General features: G+C 45.5%; 1 protein-coding gene across 1 annotated transcript in view; it reads left to right on the forward strand.

Annotated features, from left to right (window-relative positions):
• LOC106746935 (dystrophin) overlaps nt 1-21,846 on the forward strand; it is a 156,483-nt gene that overhangs the window by 9,747 nt on the left and 124,890 nt on the right. Inside the window, exon 2 of the mRNA XM_014624093.1 lies at nt 19,088-19,232. Coding sequence (XP_014479579.1) covers nt 19,088-19,232 — 145 coding nt within the window. The remainder of the gene's footprint in view (nt 1-19,087; nt 19,233-21,846) is intronic.

The following is a 21,846-nucleotide window of genomic DNA, read 5'->3' on the forward strand; positions in this document are numbered from 1 at the left end:
CTCTCTCTCTCTCCCTCTCTCGCGACTCTCAATTGCAGCAAATCGAAGTTATTTTTACGTGACGTCACGTGTGTGGTCGGTGACGCGAAGACGGCGCTCGATACTGAAACGAATGACCGTAGCAGGAAATTTGTTGGAGTCGTTCAACGGACACGAAGAAGTGGGTGGTGATGACGGTGGCGAGAGGGAGAGAGGCTGAAGAGAAAGAAGGAGAGAGAAGAAAAGTATGAGTCGAACCAGTTCGTCGATTTCCCACGGAACTTGAATCGTTACGCCTTCGTGACTGGAACGCGAGAATGCGGACGGAAAAGCGAACCGTACATAAAGATGGAAAGTCGCGGGCGATAATAACGGGGCGGGGTGATGACCGCGTTTACGGTCAATCGGCGCCGACGACGGCGTTGAAAAGTTACGTCACGATATGCACGAGGGATGACGCGAAAACGATGGACAGTACCGAATCGGACGCATCAACATAGGTGATAGAATTATACTTAAATTAGTGATGGAATTGTACTTTCATGGGGAAATCGCTATTTACAATGGGATTTACCGAACGTACTTTGTTGAATTTTAATTGGATGGCTAAATTATGGATTGGAGCCACGTTTCTTTTGTGGATTTCGCTCGTACGTTTCGTGAATATTTCGGTTGATTTCATTGGGGGAAAGAGTAACCTGATGCTGAGTCGCTCGTCAGTAGGAATTATAGTTTTTTCTTTTCCTATTTGAGACGCACTGCACTGAGAGAAAAGTATCCTAAAAATTAAAAAATATTTACTCGGTGAGTGCCATTAATATATTTACTTAAATCTAAATTCTTTTATTTCAACAGAGTAATTAATTGCTTTTATAAAAGTTGTCGATATAATTGGATTTTTTAGAGAAAATTGTACATTTAAATGAAATTCGACTTTCATGGATGTAAAAAACATATTTTTATATAAATATAAAAAAAATCAGTCTTATATATTAATACTTGCGCTCCCCAGAGCTGGCATAAAAAAATAAAAAAGAATGTAATGGAATTAAAGGGTTAACCGATTTCCAGCCACATAGTTGACTTAATACCAAAAAGCCAGATAATTCTTAATATATAAACTATAACATATAAACCGTGACTATGTCTGTCGGGAGTTTTTGTTTCTCGAAAATTGCAAAAGTTATGTAACTTTGGAAAAAAAGTCTATTTTTCCCTTCAAATCTTGCCTATTTTACGCACTGTAAAAATCCAATTTTTAGCTAAAAAATCCTGCGTACAATGATAGCCATTTATTTGACAATTATTTTGCAACTTTTCTGACGTCGATCCTATCAATACTTTTCGAGATAATTCGTCAACCAAAAATATTGTTGAAAAATACTGTTTTGAGAAAAATGCGCTCAACATTTCAGTATCAAATATTTCGCTGCTGAAATGGAGTTTTTTTGTACTTACGTCTAGTCAGCAGTTTCACATAGCAACTTTTCCCCAGCCGTTAATTTGTTCTGAAATTCCACATTTTTCTGTTTCTGTAGAAAACGAGCCCTGCCTCGTCGCTTCCTGCGCTCGCGCAAGTTATTGCTACGCGCCGAATATCAATATTTTAGCGGTATTCATACATTTTTTCGCCGATTTTAACGCCAAGTTCTTCTGGAATGTATATGAGATACATGCGGCCATCATTGAACAACATTATGAAATTTACTACTTTGACAATCGCAGTGACGCTGAACATAATTTTTTACGCGAATTTCCATATCACCACCACCGTGTCATTCAGGTCCTCATTATTTTTTAGGCCTGTCGAAAAGGCTCTAAATTATCGTTCCCTTAAATCTGTCACGGAAAACGCTGTGTGTCTCCGTCGACTTTTCCAATTTTTACACCAAACTTTCCGACAATATTCTTGAAAAGTGTATCTATCGAAATATGTGAAAAATGTGCATTTTTGAAGGTTTTACATTATTCTTCCTCTTTAATTGAGGACAGTCGTCTGATCTATCGATCCGCATTCGCAAGCCGGCATCTCAGAATCTTGTTGCTCCCGAGCCACGAAAACCCGAGGACATACGGACATCGATCCTCTGGCGTCGATCGTAAGCGACGAGTTCGCGAATACGCGACGCGTCAATGACGCGAACAAAAGCTGTCGCGGCACCGGGCCTGAGCTTCCTTCCGACGTGTATCCGCCGGTCTCCGTCCGGTCGTAACTTATCGCCGGTCCCAGTCGGCTCATGTTGGAAACGCGTTTCCCAACATTGCGTATCGCGATAATGCGAGCTTAAAGTATGATAAGGTACGGCTTAACGCTAATCTCCAGAAGGTGCCGCAACGCCGGGGCAGTCCCGCATGCGATAGACGGGGAGAGAGCGCTTCATTCGATACCGCTATGCAAACAACCCGGGGTCAGTTTATCCGGGGGAAACTGTTAAACGATCGTTTGGAGAATCCATTTATCACCGGCCGGGCAAATATCTAATATTTCGACCTTTTCGAACGTACGTTGTCGTTTTCTGACGACAATACCGCGCGCTGGTGTCGCGGGAAAAAAGCGCCCGAGACGCGCGGGGAGACAATTTTCAACCCGTCGAGTCTGTTGTAGAAAAAAAACCGCACGCTCTTTTTCTTTCCCCCCGGTAACATTAATATCGCGTGCATTCGTAGAGCCGTGATCGCTGTTCTCGGGGAACTGGTGCGCGCGGAAATGATTTTTAATCGTTATTATGCGCGCGGGTACATCCGGGGGGAATACGAGCGCGCATTCGTTATGCTTCATCCCCATCGATCCAGCGACGTCACTCGGTACATTCGCCGGCCGTAATCTCCCTCCACAATACGAGTTTTTTTTCTCGACATTACCACGTGTTTAAGTCGGAGTTGCTTAATCGTTACAAATGTATTCCGTATTATGAGGCTCGGGAGGGTTAACGTGTCCCTATGTTAAAGCGCTTACGCCTCGGTTATACGGGCCGGCAAAAAGTGAACAGGCGCACGCCGGTATATATGTATCCAGGACGACGTCCTTATTGCCGGGCATTACGTCCCCTTCGCGCCAGATGCGACCCAACGTTTGCTTAGCCACTCTAAATCCCGCGCGTGTGCGCCGCCGGAGCGACTTCGTATGAGTGCAGGATTTCATCCGTTTATGAATGCAGTCGATCGGCCGGCGGGATTTCCCCCCGTTAATCCCGATTTAAAGGGTAGGCTACGACCGAGTCGCGTCGAAGCGCGTTTCACGGATGTCGCGAAAATGGCGCTTCGCTCGGAGATGTCGGTGTACTTGGATTATCGTCGGAAAGCTTTTCCGGTCGTTCGGTTTGTGTGTTTCAAAAAAGAGGGGAAACAAAAATAAAGCACAAAACGAACGCGACGGGACTACGTTTCGCTTCGAGCGCGCGTATACGCGCGTGTCGTTTGTTCCAGCGAAATTGTTTCAGTTAAAAAATCGCTGTTCGGAAAAATTCCCGCTTTCGTGCCCCAAATCGCGTCGATCCCCCGGGGGCTTACTCGGGTTGTGTAAAAAATTTTCCAGGTCATCAAAATATTAGCCGTAATCCCGATCATCTCCTTTAACGCGCGTAATGGACGCGAGTGCGTGCAGTGTAACCGTTATTCGAGATATTAAACGACGAAATAACGTTCTAAGGGGCGGGGCGGAGTGAAAATAGCCCACGTGCGCAAAGAGGATTTCTCCCCCCCCCCTCCGCTCTCCCCCCACCCTCCCGAAAAGAAACCCCGTATTTCCGTATGAAAAATGTTCCTGTCAATTCGCGCGCAACCACAATTCTTGAACGTCAGGAGCGCGCGTTTCATCCGGCTGCGGCCGCTATCGTTTCCATTCCGCCGTCCGTTTCGTTTCCCTCTGTTTCAGATCTATTTCTCGCGCGATCGCTCATTTTTCACTTCCTTTCCTACACGAGCGCGAGAGAGCGTGACTCAATTTGTAACGTTCTCGCAAATACGCGACACGAGTATCCGTTAAACCCGCGTGTGCTCGCCTTTTTCGNCGTAACCGCCGGCGTCGAGCTGTCGCCGCGGATACAAATCGCGAGCGTTTCCACGGCAGAGCGGAACTCGATCGGCGAACCGGATCGATGGTCGATCCATCGTCGGTCCTCCCTTTCCTTCCTCCCTTTCTCTCTCTCTCTCTCTTTCCGCGCCCACGTCAACGGATGAGCGGGGAGATGAACGGACAACGCAAGGCCGATGGGAGAAGGAAAGGCTCGTGGAGTATGAATAGACGCATGGTGACCCGACTTGGCTCGCTCGAAATTTTTAATTTCCGGCTGACTGAAGAGGAAGACGAAAATCCCCCGAGGAGGATCTCTCGAGGATACCGTCGGACGCGCAGCGTCAGGACCACGGGCGTATTGCGTCGACGAGCGTCGAGATTGACGGCCGTTGCGACTTAAAGAGAAAGAAAAGCACGCGACGTATCGCGTGTACCGCGTCACTCCTGCGAGGAAATGACGCGCGACGGTAGAAAGGGGGAGAGGGAGGGGAAGTGTCGCTGATATCTGCTCAGACACGACTGCTCAAACCGGGATCCGTGAAATGAGGTTTTCGCTGGAGACAAAGGGGAAGGCGCACCGGGTCATCGCGATCCATCTGAGATAATTCGCGATTCATCTCTCTTTCTCCGCGGAACGGCGTCCGAGCCGCGTGGAAATGGTCCGCGATTTCGCTCCTTTCGATCTGATACGCCGGGGGGACGGTCCTCCCGGCTTCTTTGATGTCTCGTAACGTCGTATCGCGAATGACATCGCGACTTTGCGAAACGTATCGCGTTCGTAGCCACCGACCGAGCATGCACGCTTCGCGTCAGCTTCGTCGGAAAAAGCGTCCCGAATTCACGGCTCGGTCGCGCGAGGAAACGCCGATCAACCAACGGAGATAAGCCGAGTCGAAATTTAGACGACGCTCTGACGCTCTTAAGGATAATCTGCGTCCGTCTGGATGGCCTGTGGATTGGTAAAATTCTATCCGAACGATACCACGCTTGTTAAATTCTTTCTTGAACCTCGAATTGTATCGATTTAATTTTTATATCGCCTTGAATGATCTTATTTTGACGCAGAAACATCGCAAACGGAAATTCAAAATATTATCAGGGTGAAAGTGGGTAGGAGTAAGTTATATTGTTAGAATTGAAATTGCGTGAACCCTATTTAGCTGTAACAACTACTGTATTATAGAATAGAAGATTTAACGTAGGGCCAGATAAAGCTTCAACACGAAGTCAAACACGAGTCGAAATTTTTACGCTACTTTGACTTTGTTAACTTTTTTCCCTCGAACTTATAATTTTACAGATTTCATTTTACTGTCATCTTGAAGCTTCAGATGTCTTCGATGTTTCGATTATTAAGTTCACACGAGTGTCTAAAACAACCTTTTTTTTTCCACTGAAAACAACAGAAAGACGTCATCTTGGTTGAGAAATCGAAGGGAGTAAATTTATATCGTGGAAATTGAAGCTATTTTGCTACCTGAGCCCCTGCCGCGTTGCAGAGAATTAAGGGTATAATACAGTGGCAACATTTCAATTCGGGAAAACGGTATCGTCGTGTTTCCGACGGGCGCCCTACATCATCGCTCATATTCCATCAGACTTGATTAATATCATTCGCCTTTGATTGCCGGCGATACTTCGCGATATCGCCGTAATTTGGAAATTACAGACAACCGCGGCCGGCCGGGTTGATTCTGCGGCCGGTCCGTCGCGAATCAACGCCGGATGTAATCGATCAAACGTGATAGGTAATCGCGTGTTCTCTCGCTGGTCCCGTCGGCACGGAGACGGACGGGTCGGGAGGGAAACGAAAAAGGTCGAAACCTCTCCGGTGTATCCCAGGAATTCGCGGTCTAAATGTAGGTATCGCCCGGCGGATAATTTCGCTCTCTCTCTCCCTCTCTCGCCGGTATTTGCGTTCTCATTAGGAAATGCCACAAACCGATTCAAATGGCGCCCGGACCAGCGCTCAAATCCGCGAGGTGGATTAACCGCGCGCGCCACCCGACAATCGATATCCGCGCGCGCGCGGTGTGTACAATCAGAAAGCGCTCTTTAAGGCGCGATATTAATCCGTACGTTTGCGCGCTAATGAGGCTTCGCGCTCGAGAGCCTTCATTATGAGTGCCCGCGAAGTTTCGCTTCTCGTTAGGGGGAGGCTTCTCGGCCGCGAAGCACCGGATAATATCTTCGCGATCGGCGCGAATTCGGGTAGCTCGTCGCGTTATCGGAATATCGCAGGCGGTGATTCGAGCGGACTAGGAGAAAAGAGGCGCGCTTTCGTCCCTGCCGTCTATTTACCGTCAGTCAATTATTGCGATGCCAAGATATCGGAATTCACCGTTCCGCATTCGGGGGGATTTTACAGCCGAGCGGAGTTCGTTAAACTATTAGTTCTGTAATTTACAGAGAGGAAGAGAGAAAGAGAGGTATGGTGGCACGCGTAACGCAAATATTTCCGCTGTATTTCAAAACGTATCCCTGCCCCTCACATTCTCCCCGTCTCTCTCGCCCGAAACGTCACGGCACTTCGTCAGGCACCAAGATCGGCCGCGTATCATATTCAGATACGATCGTGGGTTATGCGAATATGAAAAAATAAAACAGCGACATCGGCGAAAATATTTCAACCCCGGCCGTGATACGAAATGCGCGCGGAAGTTACAGCTCGCGCGATCGCGGTAAAATACGCTTTACTGTTATTTGTACGAACGCTCGCAACGCTGTTGGCAAACAAACTCGGTTTACGAGCAAAGTTTATATTACGCTTTCCATGAACGTCAACCGAATCAAATTTCACAGTCGATCCTCGTCCCTGGATCCAGTTAGGTGTATCAACTAATTTCATACTCGACGCGTTCCGCGCGTTCGACGATCTGGCCTTTGCGTATTCAGCTTGTTACATTGTCATTGTTACATTCTCGGACCACGTTGATGGCAGCTTTCGGCTCCTCAAGCAATCCCAACGTGAATCAAACTGTGTGGGTGTGTGCGTGCTTTTTTCGTTCTCCCGATCTGTGAGTAACCTTTGATCCTCGGAATAATCGATAACGTACACATAGGTGTTTGTTCGTTAAAATATTGAAAAATATGCGAAACGTTACAAGGGTTACGTTTTCCATTCCATACATAATGGATCCGTATCCGTCCGCGGAGTAATACACGGTGCCAGCACAAACAGCTGTAAAACAATAGTAAGCCCGCGCGCGAACGAGAGGCTTATCGGAATTACTATCGAACGGAGGTCATAATTTACTAAATGTAATAGTGGATTCTAACGGAACTGGTGAATCCAATGGGGTGGATTCGCTAACGCTCATGCCGGGCAACCACCACGACTTCGCCCGAGATTGTTAATCCTTTCCGGTCCAGTTAAAGCGATCGACATCGCACCAAGCGAATATACTGAGGTACCTTTTTTACTTTCCACCCTCGAATAATCTGCGACATTTGCAATTAGCAACTGGATTGGAAATTTTGGCCCTATGTTAAATTCTGCGATACAGTGGGAGCTGAGATGGCAAAATAAGTTCAATTTTAATTCTGATAAAATAATTTATTCTTATTTTGATCCTGTGATAATGTCTGAAATTTCCGTTTTCGCCGTTTCAGCGTAACAACAGATCGTTCAAGGTAGGCATTGAAATTAAATCAGAATTAAAGCTAAAGAGAGAAGTTAACGAATGTTATTATCGTCAAAGTAGGTTTTCATTAGTCTATAGGCTATCTATATAAGTACACAAGTAAAACATATTTTGTACTTGTGTTAAAATCGTCCTTTGTGAAAAAAATGTTGCCTTACATTTTGAATATACCCCCGTGTTAATTTAATTTATTGTATATATATTATCTCAATATTTTGTTAATTTTGGGCATTCGTTTTCAACGGACCATTTCTTTTCTTTTAACATATATCGTTCCACAGAAAGTAAAACTGCTGTCATTGTTTGCACAAGCCATCGGTCTTCTCGGCAAGAATTTTAATTTGCGTGAACCCTCGCGGTCTTTTCCGCGTGTCTTCTTTATTTATGTTAATATTGACGCATTTTGCACAATTTTATTATCTTTTGCATATTTCAGTTTTCTTTCATTGAGATTTAACTTGAAAATAAATATTTTAATTTTCGCTCAAAGATAGTCCCAATGGCGTCAAAACGGCATCAAAATTTCAACTCGCGTGTCTGTACCGTTTATCCGCCCAGAGCAGAGATGAGACGGATATTTCGCGTCATCGAAACGCTCGGAATATCCCTGGAAACCGTAACAGCGTCACTTAATCGCGCGGAATGCACGCGACACGAGCTTGATCAATTTTCGAGTCGCTGCGGTCGCGAAGTCGCGGCGAAAACTGCGGTCTCTGCCGCGCGGCCCTAATAACGGCGTTGTTGCTGTTGTTTATCGTAGAAGTTTGGGTCGGTTTTGCGCCGACCTTACTCGGATTGGGATTGTGCCGCTAAATTGTTCCCCGCAGTTGAATTATAACGCTCCGCCCGTTCACGGCAATTCCATTTGCCCGCTTTATTACGTTAACCGGCGCACCGACGACGACGGCTCTCGGTGAGAAACGTCGACTGGGAGAGTCGAGCGATCGGGATCGAAAAGCTTTATCGAGTGGATCCGCGTCTTCCCTTCACTCGCGTAATGCGGTCGCCGAGTCGATGGCGTCTATAACCCGGGAAGAAGATCTATCGCGGGACCGAGCGCGACGAATTTTCGCCGGGGTCTCGGGGATCGTCGCTCGGCTCTCGCGGAATGCACGCTAGATGTTTATCGGCGTGTAAGGGCGAGATAAGGTCGAGGTTTGGTATGCCTCCCGTTTTATGGGGGTAACGTGTCGCGGATAACGAAGCCGTCGAAGCAACGGATCAATTTCGGCTTTACGACGGGCGCGCCTTCTCGGCACCGCCGGCGGCGATTCATCGAGCCTCTTGGCGAAATTCGTCGAGAAGCGCGCGAGCGAATTGGTGATTATCCATTGATTGGTGATTAATGAGCCGGGCGACGAATCGAGTGCGCGACTCGTCTCGCGGATTTATTAGGTCTACAACTTGAAACCCGGCGTTTTTGCCAAAAATTCAGCCTTTGTTTAAGAAACAAATGAAAACAAATATGTCAATCAGAGTATCGGCCATCGTTAGATATGACTTTTTCCCTTCTGGCAATAAGCGGATCCCACGTCAGAGGAACGACTCATCTTTAGAGGCTGTCCAGTCAGAGATCCATTTTTCGACGCTTTCGTAAGAGTTGAAGCGTTCCTCAGCAAGTGCGTGTGCTATCGACCGAAACAAGTGGTAGTCGGATGGGGCACAGTCTGGCGAATAAGCCGCATGGGGTAGCACTTCCCAGGGAAGTGCTTCCAATGTTTCCTTGACAGCCTTAGTGACGTGAGTTCGAGCGTTGTCACGAAGCAAGATCGCTTTATGCTGTCGTATTTCATATTCCGGTTGTTTTTCGCGCAATGCTCGGCTCAAACGGATTATTTGTTGCTGGTAGAGATCCCCTGTTTCACCAGGTTTCAGTATCTCATAATATACCACACCCTTCTGGTCCCACCAAATACGGGGCATGGCCTTTTTCCTATGAATTTTGCGTTTTGCCGTCGATATCGATGATAGACCTGGGTCGCAAATGGTTTTTCGTCGTTTGGCGTTATCGAAATCGATCCACTTTTCATCGCCGGGTCACAATTCGTTGCAAAAACCCCTTTCTTTTTCGTCTGGCAAGCAGCATTTCGGAGCATGGTTTTTCGCCTTTCGATGTTCCTCCTTCCAGTTCATATGGCGCCCATCTTCCTTCCTTGTATATCTTTCCCATGGCTTTTAAACGCTTGAAAACGGCTGCTTGAGTAACATTCAACGTTTCGGCAAGTTGATTTTGTGTTTGACTTGGATCTTCATCCACCAACCGCTTGCAGTTCTCTATCTTCGAATTTTTTTTTGCTGGCCTGGATGTTCTTTGTCATTCGTGTCAAAATCACCAAGCTTGAATCGAAACCATTCCTTGCAAGTTGCTTCCGATAGAGCAAGTTCCCTATAAACTTCAACAAGCATTCGATGAGACTCAGCAGCAGTTTTCTTCAAACTGAAGCAGAAGAGCAAAGCTTCGCGCAAATGACGCTTATTTGGTTGAAATTCAGACATTTTCTTCGCAGTGAAAAACTATATCGTTGTCACAAACACAAACTTTTATATACTGAATATCATTGACAGATGTCAAAACTAAAAATGATACCTTGCTCAGCCATTATAGTTGACGATTGTCAAAGTGACAAGCTACTTATCGTTAGAGGGCGGGTTTCAAGTTATAGACCTAATAATTAGCGACTCGCGCAAAACGAGCAGGATCGGCTCGTTCTACGAACGACGCTCGATTTTGTTGCGATAATCGCACGCTTGTATCGATGAACGCATTTTCCGCCGCGACCCCCCAATTGGAGGTATCTCGTTTCGCAAAGTATCCCGTTACACGCGTATTTCGCACGAGCGAACTCGCGGCCGACAATTTCGGGGTCGCGAGCGTTTCCAATTTTGCGTAGACGCGAAATCTATTTATAACGGCGATTAATTTATGACGGCCACGTGGCGGGCCGCCGATGTTATCGGGAGATCGATGGCCGCGATGAATTTCGATAGCTCCCTATGGATTCGCACGCGACTATCGGGATTTAATACATTTCTCGCTTGTCGGGGCCGAATGCAGGGGAGGGCGAGGAGCGGACGCTGAGCGAACAAAAGTCGACTCTTTCGCCGCGTACGTTTCCACCGTGAAACCTTTATAATTAATGGCCAATATGCGCGTTTTAATAATGTATCGATGTTAAAGTTGCCCGGCAGCCGAGCGCGAATTATTTACACTTACGCGGCTGCGGGATCCTACACACGCGTAATCGTAAATCTATTACATCAGGATTAATCAGCTTTGCGGGGAGGAATAACAAAATAGTCAGCGACACGTGAATTCCGATGCGTGTTCCAGCCACGTCCGACGCGGACAAACGTATCAAGAATCACGGGTATTTTTAGCCCGAGCATATTCACGCAATAATACGAACGTGTCTGTCCAGATATCGCGATTTAATATTCATTTTGTTGTAATATCTGTATTAAAAAGCGGCGCTTTCCCTCGCGATAATCAAAAGTCGCATTTAATCTATTAGTCCACCTCGTGTTTCGGAAATGTTTTCTGAATTTTTCAACACTTTTCATCGCTCCGATTAATTGCCAGTTCATTTGAATAATGCGCGCTTTGATGTTACACGTCGTAATAGGAGCGAGCGTGTAGGAGAAAAATACCAAAACCGACATAGGTATGGTAAACTGACATACTCATGTTTCTCGGCTGTCAAGTATTGAACTCTGTCCGACAGAACTTCATCCACTATATACAGTAATTGGAACGAGATGGCAGTTTCTGTTTGGAGACGCATTCGGTTATGTTATTGGTCGATTTTTCGTTATGCTGAGCTTTTTGTTGAGCTTCTCGTGAAAATTATAATAACGAATCAGCTGTAATTTATTCGTTAATTCTATTTTATAACGTGTCTCGAACTTTTTAAATCATTTTGAATCTCGTGCTAATCTCTAAATTATTTTGCATCCTGTGCTAATCTCCTCTGTCACTGAGTCACGCAAAAAGTTAGAGTTAAGTTGTTCTGTGAATCGACATATTTACTAGTTTCTCAATCGACAAACCTGAACTTTGCTGTGAAATACCTTTTCTTGTTTTTTGTTTAATTCCCTATAAGTATCGTAAATATGCCAGTTTTGAAACCTAGTGTTTAGAAGCGTCAATTTTCAATTATTTAAAAAAATAATCATCTGCAGGGAAATGTGTAATAATTTTCAAAATATTATTATAGCTTTGCACCTATGCATATAAATTTTAATTTCGCACCTCCAACAAAGCTTCAGAGCCCCAAAATAAAGCGGTATGCCGGTTTTGGTGTTTTTTCCTCTATATTAATCCATTTCGAATCTCGGAAATCTTTTCTTCATTGTTTTTCAACGAAATGTTTAATTTCTCTGATTCTAATCGTCAGTTTATCTCATTCATTTGATGTTACATCATAGGAAGCGAGCGAGTAACAGATCATCTTTAAACGCGATATAATAATATTCGCGAAGTTATCGTTCGTAATGGAAACCGTAGGCGAAATCTTATTAAACTAAACTACGGAATCTGGAACGTTATTGCGGCCGCGCGGAAGGGAGATTCGCGTAGTTTCGCGTGGCGGACGCGTCTTGATCGGGTAAGAGCCTCTTGTAAATCTGAATGGCAGATTTACCGGAATAAAGCGACTCGGGCTTTTATCAAATGCGCTGTCATATACGCGGAGAAGCGCGCTATCTTTCATTCATAAATTCATACCTCGCGGACGGCACAGTGTCTCTACCGGCGCATAAACCGCGAAATACAGCTGCGATCGCGGCTTTCGCGGAAACAGCAGCGGCGGCGCTCGTAAAATTTTCCCAATGAATCTCAATGATTTCGGTAGTAACGCGCAATATCCACGAATGTTTTGGACACACAACGTTTCCTTATTACGCGCCGTGATTCGCGGAAACGTTTAGTTTTCCCCAGCATCCCCGGCGGGTTTTCATCCCGCGCAATTTTTGTCTCGGCCCCTCCTCCCGGATCCACGCTAACCTTCCGGATTCGCCGTTGAATCGCTTCCGTTGCCCGCTGAATAATCCACGTTCGCCGAGCGAGCCCGACGTAAAGCCGGAAACGCGTTACGACTTCCGCGTGTTTTCCGACGTTTCCTAAACGCGCACGACAACGCGGCCGGATTAAAGGTGACCTCATCGCGGAAGTCGCTTTGTTAACTCGACTTACCCGAAATCCTCCGGCTATATCGATGCGATTGCGCCGTTCCGTACGTTTCGCCTGACTTACATCGGACTTCGCCCGCCGAAGACCGCGCGTCTCAGCTGTTTTAATTATCCTTAATCTCCCCGGCCGTGTACTCCGTTAACCGGGAACGATCTCGCGCAATCAGAAGTTTCGCCGGCGCGCGTCTCGCGTCTCTCGTGTGCGCTATTTCAATTTTCGTATCTCCTTCCTTTTTTCGGGACTTTATCTCGCAAACGGACTCAAATCGCGTAATCGAATTTTACGCGAACTTTTGCCAGGCGTGCCCCGCTTTGTGGCTCCTCCCCCCCCCCCCTTCTTTTCTCTTTTGTCAAAAACATTTTGTCAAAAATTAGCATAAAATTAATACATCAATCGATACTGAAGTATACATTAAAACTCGCATAAGTTGAATATCGACACAATACAAAATGTCGAAATAATGTAAATATGTTAAATTGACACACATATGTTACACGACAAATTTACACAGATATGTTAAAAATTTAACACAAAAATTTTAACAAAGATCTTTATTTTAATTTTAACGTAAGTAAAAAATATTTTGTACTATGTAAATACAATATAATTAACTATGATATAATAATTAATATATAATAATATTACATCAATCATTAATATATAATAGAATTACATCAACTGTAGAATCCCCATAATTATCTTAGGAAATCGGACCGGGTCTCAATTGGATCCCAAGAAAATTTCCCATGCAGGACACATTGACAAACTCGATTATACTCTCCTTTATTTTCCTCTCTTACGAAGAAAGAGAGAGAATCTACTTTTTTCCTGCGAGTGCGCGCGTTACAAATGCAGAGAGCGACCGCGCGCGCTCGACGGACTTTGCTAATCGACGAACAATCGTATCGTCGCAGCATTATGTAACTTTCCCGATAAAGCGTGTCCCAGCACCGAAACGTTGCTTATGATTTATTTACTCGAGACTGCGTCGAGGACTTTATCGAGCGGGTGCGAAAAACGTAACGCTCCTTCGGCAGATTTTTACAGCCGGCCAGGAAATTCTACGGTGATTTATTTTAGATCAGCCTGGCACGTCGTAAAGATCGCTCGTAGGGCAAGGTTCGCCGAAGCGACACTGTAGCACCACTTACAGAACATTCAATTGAAATGCGATCGCACGAACGAGAAGTATATCTTTCCGTTAGTAGAGGCTCCCCTGTTTCTGGCAGCCGGACGACGAGCGAAAATAGATGTTCGCCGAATTCCCTTTCGTGACCGTAAGATTCCATTACTGACGTGGGTCCGACGGACGTCCTATTAATCACACCGACCTCGTTTTTTTATCAATTACGCAGCGATAAATTGCGAATATGTGTCCATATATATGAGCCGTGATTAATTAAAATTAATAATATCCAGACGACGTGATGAATCTTCGCGAGTGCGATATAATGAGGGGGAAAAAAAAATTAGCCTTCTCTGCGTCCTGCGAAAAATATCGTTACGGTGGAAAGTCCAAAGTTGAGTTACCAAATACCACAGTCGCGAAAAGAGGAGAATTTCTGTAGAAAATGTTAACCAACGAGAACAAGATTTTAAAAAATTGAAACTTTTTAAACTAAAAGCTTTTAATCGTGAAAATTACTTTATTATAATATATTAATAATATATTCCCTTTATTATACATGTATATATGCTGTTTAAATTTTTTTATAAAATCATCATTTTTCTGATACACCAACTTTCTCAAATAATTTCTTATTACTTAAAAGATTTTTTTCATAAAATTTCAAACTGTTTTCATTCATTTCATTATTGTGAAAGTTGAATTTTACCGTTATTAAGCTTCTTATAATGCCTTGAGTTTATTTCACAATAGCCGTAAGAATATGTAGTAAGAAGTAAGCAGTGAGCAAATTAACCAACCGCAGTCGATTATTCTTGGACCGTAAGGATCTGATTGTTCAATTAGTTTACTGCTTATCTATTACTGCATACTCTTATCACTATTGTGTGGCGGCCTTCACAGAAACTATGAGATCATTCTATTTCTGAAACACGAGTCACACATTGTTACCTTACACGACTGTTTCCATATTGGCGTTTCATTGTAGACCCGCATCTTCTTCCTCGCACGGAACTAAAGGTTAAAATTCAAAGACTGTAGAAAGACACATTTTCGTTCAAAGGAAAGAAGGCGGAGGACTGAAGATCAGATCGGAGAATCCTTTTAAAAAAGGACGTACCCTGGTCCTTCAGGATCCAAATTACACACTTCAGTACACCAAATATTTTCACACCAACATTTTCTACGCTCATGTTTTCATTATCTGCTAAACGTTATTTACGACAATGTTTGGGATCCCTCGTGTGCTATGAAGCTCGATTTCCGCGGAGAGTGTTAACCGTCGCTCCAAGAATGATTAGTTTCCCCCTTCGCGCCGTTCTGAATAAACTTATCGCGCGGACATCGGTCCGCGTGACGGCGACTCAGACCGAGAAGAGGTTTATACTCGCGATTCGTCGGGGCAACGAGGACGATTTCTTTCGGTAACCCGCCAGCCCGCACCGCCATCAGTCGCGCAAAATATCCTTACGTCCTTATCTCCCCGGGAGGAGAGCGCAATATCACTCGGCGGCGGCGGGTGTGACTCCGTGTGCTCTCTCGCGCGCGCGTGTGTGCGCACTCGAATCACAAAAGTGCGCGGAATTCCGCGGAGCTCTCATCGACGTTACAATAACCGCAATATATCCGAGCGCGAGGCTGTTTCTTTGCGATACGGCGAACGACGACACGAGCCCTCCTCCTTCCCACGCGCGAGGGGGGGGCGCGAAGGGGATGAGACGTCGGGGGATTGTTGGATGCGACCTAGTAAGTGGGTGCCGGCGCGCGGTGGCGGCGCAACAATGGCGAAATATAAATCTAAATCCCCGACCGCCATCCTTCCTGCTCTCCTTTCGCCCGTACGTAGCGCCTTTATCTTCCGCTTTCGTCTATTCCGCGAGCCCCCGACCGACGACGCCTTCCCTCCTCCGCTGCCCTCCCTTCGTCCTCGTGCTTCTCCTCCCGCTCGTTGCCCCCTCGTTGTGGCCGGTCTTTCTCCTCGCTCGAGAATCTCTCTCAGCGCCATTCAGCATTCCCCCCCCCCAGCCTCCTCCGTGCTTCCTCTTTATGCCGCTCTCGTCCTGAGCCTCTGTCTTCCGCTTTAATTCGCCGTGCGCGGAGCTTCTTTATTCTCCAGCCACTTTGGATTTTATTCGCGCGTCAGTCGTTCCGACAAGGTAATGAACGAGCGTTAAACGGAAGGTTAAATAACAGAGGATACATACTGCACTTTGCGGACGGTGCTGATATTTTGATTTAGTTTCTTCACACACAGGATGTTACATGGCAAATTTAAGGAGCATGCTTCTGATTTAAACTGATCGTCGAAAATGTTCCGTAAACATGGGCCCAATTCGAAACGGTTATTCATTTACAAGTGTTTCAAGTGTTTATAAATATTATAAATTTATAAATGTTATAAAGTGTTTATAAATGACAGCACGATTTTTCGCAACATTTTTTTTGTTAAAAATGAAAAATAAGGACGAAGAACGTAAAGATTAAAAGTTTAGGATACGAAAGGAGAGGTAATGCTCGAGCTTGATTAATACAATGTATTAATGATGCGTGTGAACGAACAATTACGTTGTTCTTCGTGCGGCAACTCAATGCATTTTAACCGTACTGCGTATTAATGCACTAATAGAAAACTATAATTGAATTAATCAGAACGCATTCGGTTGTCTACTTTCTGATTAATTCAACTATAATTTTCTATCAATATTTCGAAGCACGTAAATTTGCACAATTTCTGTAATCTTTACGTTTTCTTCCTTTATTTGCCATTTTCTTAAAATTTCAAACAATTGCGCCATCATTTACAAATTTTAACCACCTGTAGAGGATAACCGTTTCGAATCGGGGTTACAGGACATTTTCTGCTTCAATTTATGTATTCGAAATATATTTCTTAAATTCGTATAGTTTGTCACGTAACATCTTGTATATATAATTTCTTTCCTACTTGATCCTTCATTGGATGCAGAACAACCGGAAGTCTTGAGACGTCGGACGTACCTCTTGACGTGAAATTGACAAATTTCACTTCTCACCGAGTTGTAAGAAAATATCAGCGCTCCAAAGTGCACCTAGATTCTACATTGAATATTTCTACAAATTGCTACATGTTTCCCCCCGAGAAGAAGAGGAAATTGTAACTTTTAGCATTTGCAAATGGTGGTATTTCTCAAGCCAGCGTGCTCGCGCGAATTGTTTCGCCCGCAACAAATCGAAGCGTAATGGAGCTGTAATGGGAGGTGAGCCGCTCGTCTCTCTCTTGCCTTATCGCGATGACATAAGAATTCGTATTCCCGCAGCCGACTCCCGAGTGGATTTTTCTCCTTCGCGTCCGTGCCGTCGCGTCCTATTATACCGTTAGACGTGATCCGTACGTGCGTAGACCGGTGGGACTATCATCTCGAATAAATAGTCGAGATCATCTCCTCTCGGACTAATTTCTCTCTCCTGACTTATCTCGCATATCCGTCTTCCTCCTTGCATCGTGGCCGCCGCTGCGAGTTGCTTTCGCAGCTTCCTCCCACCGGTGCATGTCACGAGTCCTCATTCTTCTCGAGACCGTTTCCTTTGTATACGCGGCCTCCTTCTCTCTTTATCTCTCTCTTTCTTCTCGCGCTCCCGCATCTTCCACTGATTTCCCACCGGTCTTTCATTTTATTTCACGCTTCCGGCACACTTCCGGATCCAGCGGTATTTACTTACCATTAGCAAAACACGGCTCGCCGTCTTATCGCTCCTCTTCAATATTTATCCTCCATCCATTTTTGCCATCTCGCTCGCTAACTTCTTACACTTCCCGCGGCTTCCCTCTCTCGCGACTCTTTCGTCCGCAAATTTCCCTATTTCCATATCCCACCTTTTATCATTTCTCGTTGGGTTGTCTCACGATCGAATTTCCTTTCGTGTTTTTGCCGCCTTTCGTCTAAAGTCACCTCCAATCTGGTTTTTCCGTTGTCTTGACTATCCGACGAAGCATCCCTTATCCTCTTTCACGCTTATCAACGATCCTTCTCCTCTCTCCTCTCTCTCTCTCTCTCTCTCCCTATATATATATATATATATATCCGCATCCCTTGATCTCTTGTTGTTTTCCGAAGTCTACTGTCTTTTGTTTTCCCTGCCCGGGCCGGCCGTCCTCCTCTTCGTCTTCTTATTTTCCCACTCGCCTCGTTTCATAGTCGGAGAGTTTGTACACCGGCGCGCTTCCCGTCGCCCACGTTCGCGTCGCTTTTTCCTCCGTATTTTTCCAATTTGCCTGAAATCGTTCTCTTTCTTTTCCGCGATCGGCTTTGCCTCCCTCCCCTCACCCCTCCTCGCCCGCGCCTTTCTACCCCCGGTCGCACACGGTTTACCCGTCGCGTCGATCAGAATACTCCGTTTTAATTTTCTCAGGGACTCTTTTGCTCGCCGTATTTACCCGCTTCACTCGAACCGCGTCTTATCCGCAAGCGCACTCCACTTCCGCCCTCTCCTTTTTGAGATTTCTGTTTTTCGATTCACGTTCCCGCTAACGCGTGCGCCTTTCTCGCCTCCTCTCTTCGATCGTTCGCTTCTTGATCCACTTATCTTAAGTATCTATCAATTCCTCCCTTTCTCCCCCTTTTCCTTTTTTTCGTTGGTGTTCCTCCTTCGCGCCAGCGTCGTCGCTTTTCTCCCTTTGCTCATTCGCCGGTGTTACTCTTGGCACCGGCGACGTCGAGCTTTTGCGTTCCTATTCCTCCTCCCACTCCGTGCTGCATCCACTTTGCGTCACTCTGCTTTGCCGATCCCTTTTCCTCATTCTCTCTCGACGACGACTACCCGTCTGTCCCCAACAAATATGTACTCTCTTCCCTCGCATTACGCCGTTTTACGCTCCTCTCTCTCTTTCATTTCACACACGTTGTGTATTTTGCATCGCGCCGCGAATGTCCATCAGCTCCGTTTCGAGAGAACGTAACTTCTTTCTCTCTCAATCTCTCTCTCCTCCCCCGTCGGATGAGCGCGCAAAATGACGTTTACGAACCTCCGGGATTTCAAGGAAACTTGAGGATACCTTCTTTGAGCGTTTACATGGCATGTGCGGGAATAAATGCGCGCGAAACCAACGCTACGTGCGAACCCTATCACTGAAAGCGTGCGTATTTTTTTCTGCGCAGGAATCGATTGGAGAGCAACACGGAGCACTGGAACGCGCTGTTGCTATCGTTACGCGAGCTCATCGAGTGGGTGATAAGGAAGGACACAGAACTCACCGGCTTGGGACCCGTGTGCGGCGATGTGGCCGCCCTACAAAAACAACAAGTAAGTGTCGCGCGCACGCTCGCGCTGTTCCGCGTACACCGGGGTTCCGGCTCGGTGAACTTCGGGGTGTCAGTTAGTATAAACCCGCGGAAGTTCATGGAGCACTTTCCACGGGTATATCCGTTATCTCCGAAAGGCGGACGTACTCCATTTAGCATCCTTGGCTCGGCAATAGCATCAATCACAAACTTCAGGATACGAGGCGAGTTAGCCGAATATGACTTATGTACCTGAAATCGATTTCATATAGTCGCCCTCGGAAGAGAGAGGAGGTTGCCGGAGTCCCCGCCGCGGAAGCTGATTGGACGAATAGGATGTAATTACGTATAAGCCCCCGTGTCTTACCGAGCGAACGTTTCACTCGCTTTCTCTCTCTCTCTCTCTCACATTCTCTCCCTCTCTCTGTCTCCTTCTCTCGCTCTCGCTATGAGACGTGACAGCTTACTCCCGAATGGATATTTACGTATTCTCATCACGTTTGAGCGTCCCGCCCGCGTGGAAATGCGCGTCTCAATTACTTCGCCTTCCGTCCGCCCGCTCGTTCCCTCGATCTCTCTCACGTCGATTGTTCGCTAAATGCCCCGGCTAAATTCATTGTCGATTAAATTACTACTTCCGGTTCATTAGGACCCCTGCCGGGCCGCGAAGTTTCACGGACGTGTCGGCTTATCGATTTTAAAGACTCCGGACATTGAACAGCGCCGCGTCATTTGTTGCGTATCGGAGCGGTCGATCGATTTTCCGCGTCATCGAGTGATTAACGTGAGAGTCCGGTGCTGTGTGTTGGTGCTCGTTACGTAGACGAGAACAGCCTGTTCGGGACGAGATCGTCGCATTATCGTCCCGCGGAGATACCGATTCCTGCGAATCGCACTTACCACCGTCTGACAGTCGCGCGAACTCGTGGTATTTTTTTTTTTTTCGAAAATGCAATATGATTCGCATGTGTACGGGGAAAAAGATATTTTTTATTTGTAATTATAGCCATCATGATGACAAAGTTATGGTCAGGAGAGCCACTTTTCTAGAAAGTTTTACTGTGATGTCAGTTTGAGAATACTGTATTTACTGCATCTTACGTGCTTATTGGTATAACTATTTTTGTGGTTAAAACAATTAAAAGGGCAAACCATTAAAAGAGAAAAAGCGCCAAAATTGACACATGTATGGAAAATGGACCTGTGTTTCTCGGTTATAAAGCACCGAACTCGGTCGAACAATACACGAACTTCCTCCATTCTACGTGCATTAGGCGAAGCTGAATGGCAGTTTCTGTTTGCAAGTGCGTTTGGTTATATTTTTAGCGTTAGTTGATTTTTCGATGTACTGGAATTTTTCTCGAGCTATCTTCTTATTAATTTTTAAATAACAAATCAGCCATAAATAATTTATTAGATAATATTATTTTATAGTGTAAAGTTTGGAATTTTTTTAATCATTTTGGATCTTGCGCCAATCTTTATCCTTTATCACTGAACTACGCAAGAAAGGTTAGGGTTAGATTCTTCCGTAAACCGACATACTTAAACTTTTCTGTGAGATATTATCTCACAGTATTATTTCACGGAATACCGATAACTAATTTTCCCCTGTTTTCCTTGTTTGTTTTAAATTGATCGGAAAGATAAAATCAGAGGATCCCTTCTTACATAAAAAAAAATATATATATATATAAGATTAAAGATAATTTTCTGATAGGAAGCACTCATATGTCAATTTTAGGGTTTACTTTTCCGAAGCGTCACTTCTTAAACTCCATCAAAAGTAGTTTACTTGCTAGGCGATATGTAATAATTTTCAAAGAAACTACATCGTATCAATCGAGAAGTATCGCTTTGCATCTGCGCATATAAATATTAATCCGCAGAGTTTTCGGGCTTAGAAACAAAATGGTACGTCGAGGGGGGGGGGGGGGGCATTTTTTTCTATAGNTAATTTCTCTCAGTGTCCACGATCGGCTGTCCGAAATTGGACAGCCGCTTCGAAATGGGATAGCCGGCGTGCACGTAACATGTCGCCGCGGGTACCGCAATTTATGCGTGAATATCCTTCGCGCGGTGGTGTACAAAGGCGTGCTAGTTCGGATTAATCCAGATTAGAACACGCATGTTGCCGGAGCGCCGGTGCCGCGCCCTATAGAGGCGGTATATCCGAGTGTACGGAGGTGATAAGCCGCGTGTCCCCGCCAGATCATCGATGTCATCATCATCGTGCGGCTGGGATCTGTACGTATGTATATATGTATACATACGTACGTACGTACGGGTCGCTCGCGCGAGTACGGTGGAATACACACAGCGGGGGATCGTTATCGATTATCCTTAATTACTCCGACGAAGGGGGTAAAAGTAGCGCGGAACCCCATTATCCATCCGATTGCCCTCGCACGGACGCAATGACCCCCTCGACCGATCGAAATCATCGCGAAAATCGCATTTTCTTAAAACCGTCGGTGGGAAATTACACGTCGCTCGGAATGACGGAAGCATCCCTGTAATTATCGCCGGCCAGATCGCCGACGCGAAATGATGGGCGCACCTCGAAATTTCATATGCCAACATTGCAGACATACATATATATATATATATATATATATATATATATATATATATAT

This window comes from Dinoponera quadriceps, unplaced genomic scaffold, assembly GCF_001313825.1.
Source record: "Dinoponera quadriceps isolate SergipeBrazil2010 unplaced genomic scaffold, ASM131382v1 scaffold192, whole genome shotgun sequence".
NCBI classification, from domain to species: domain Eukaryota; kingdom Metazoa; phylum Arthropoda; class Insecta; order Hymenoptera; family Formicidae; genus Dinoponera; species Dinoponera quadriceps.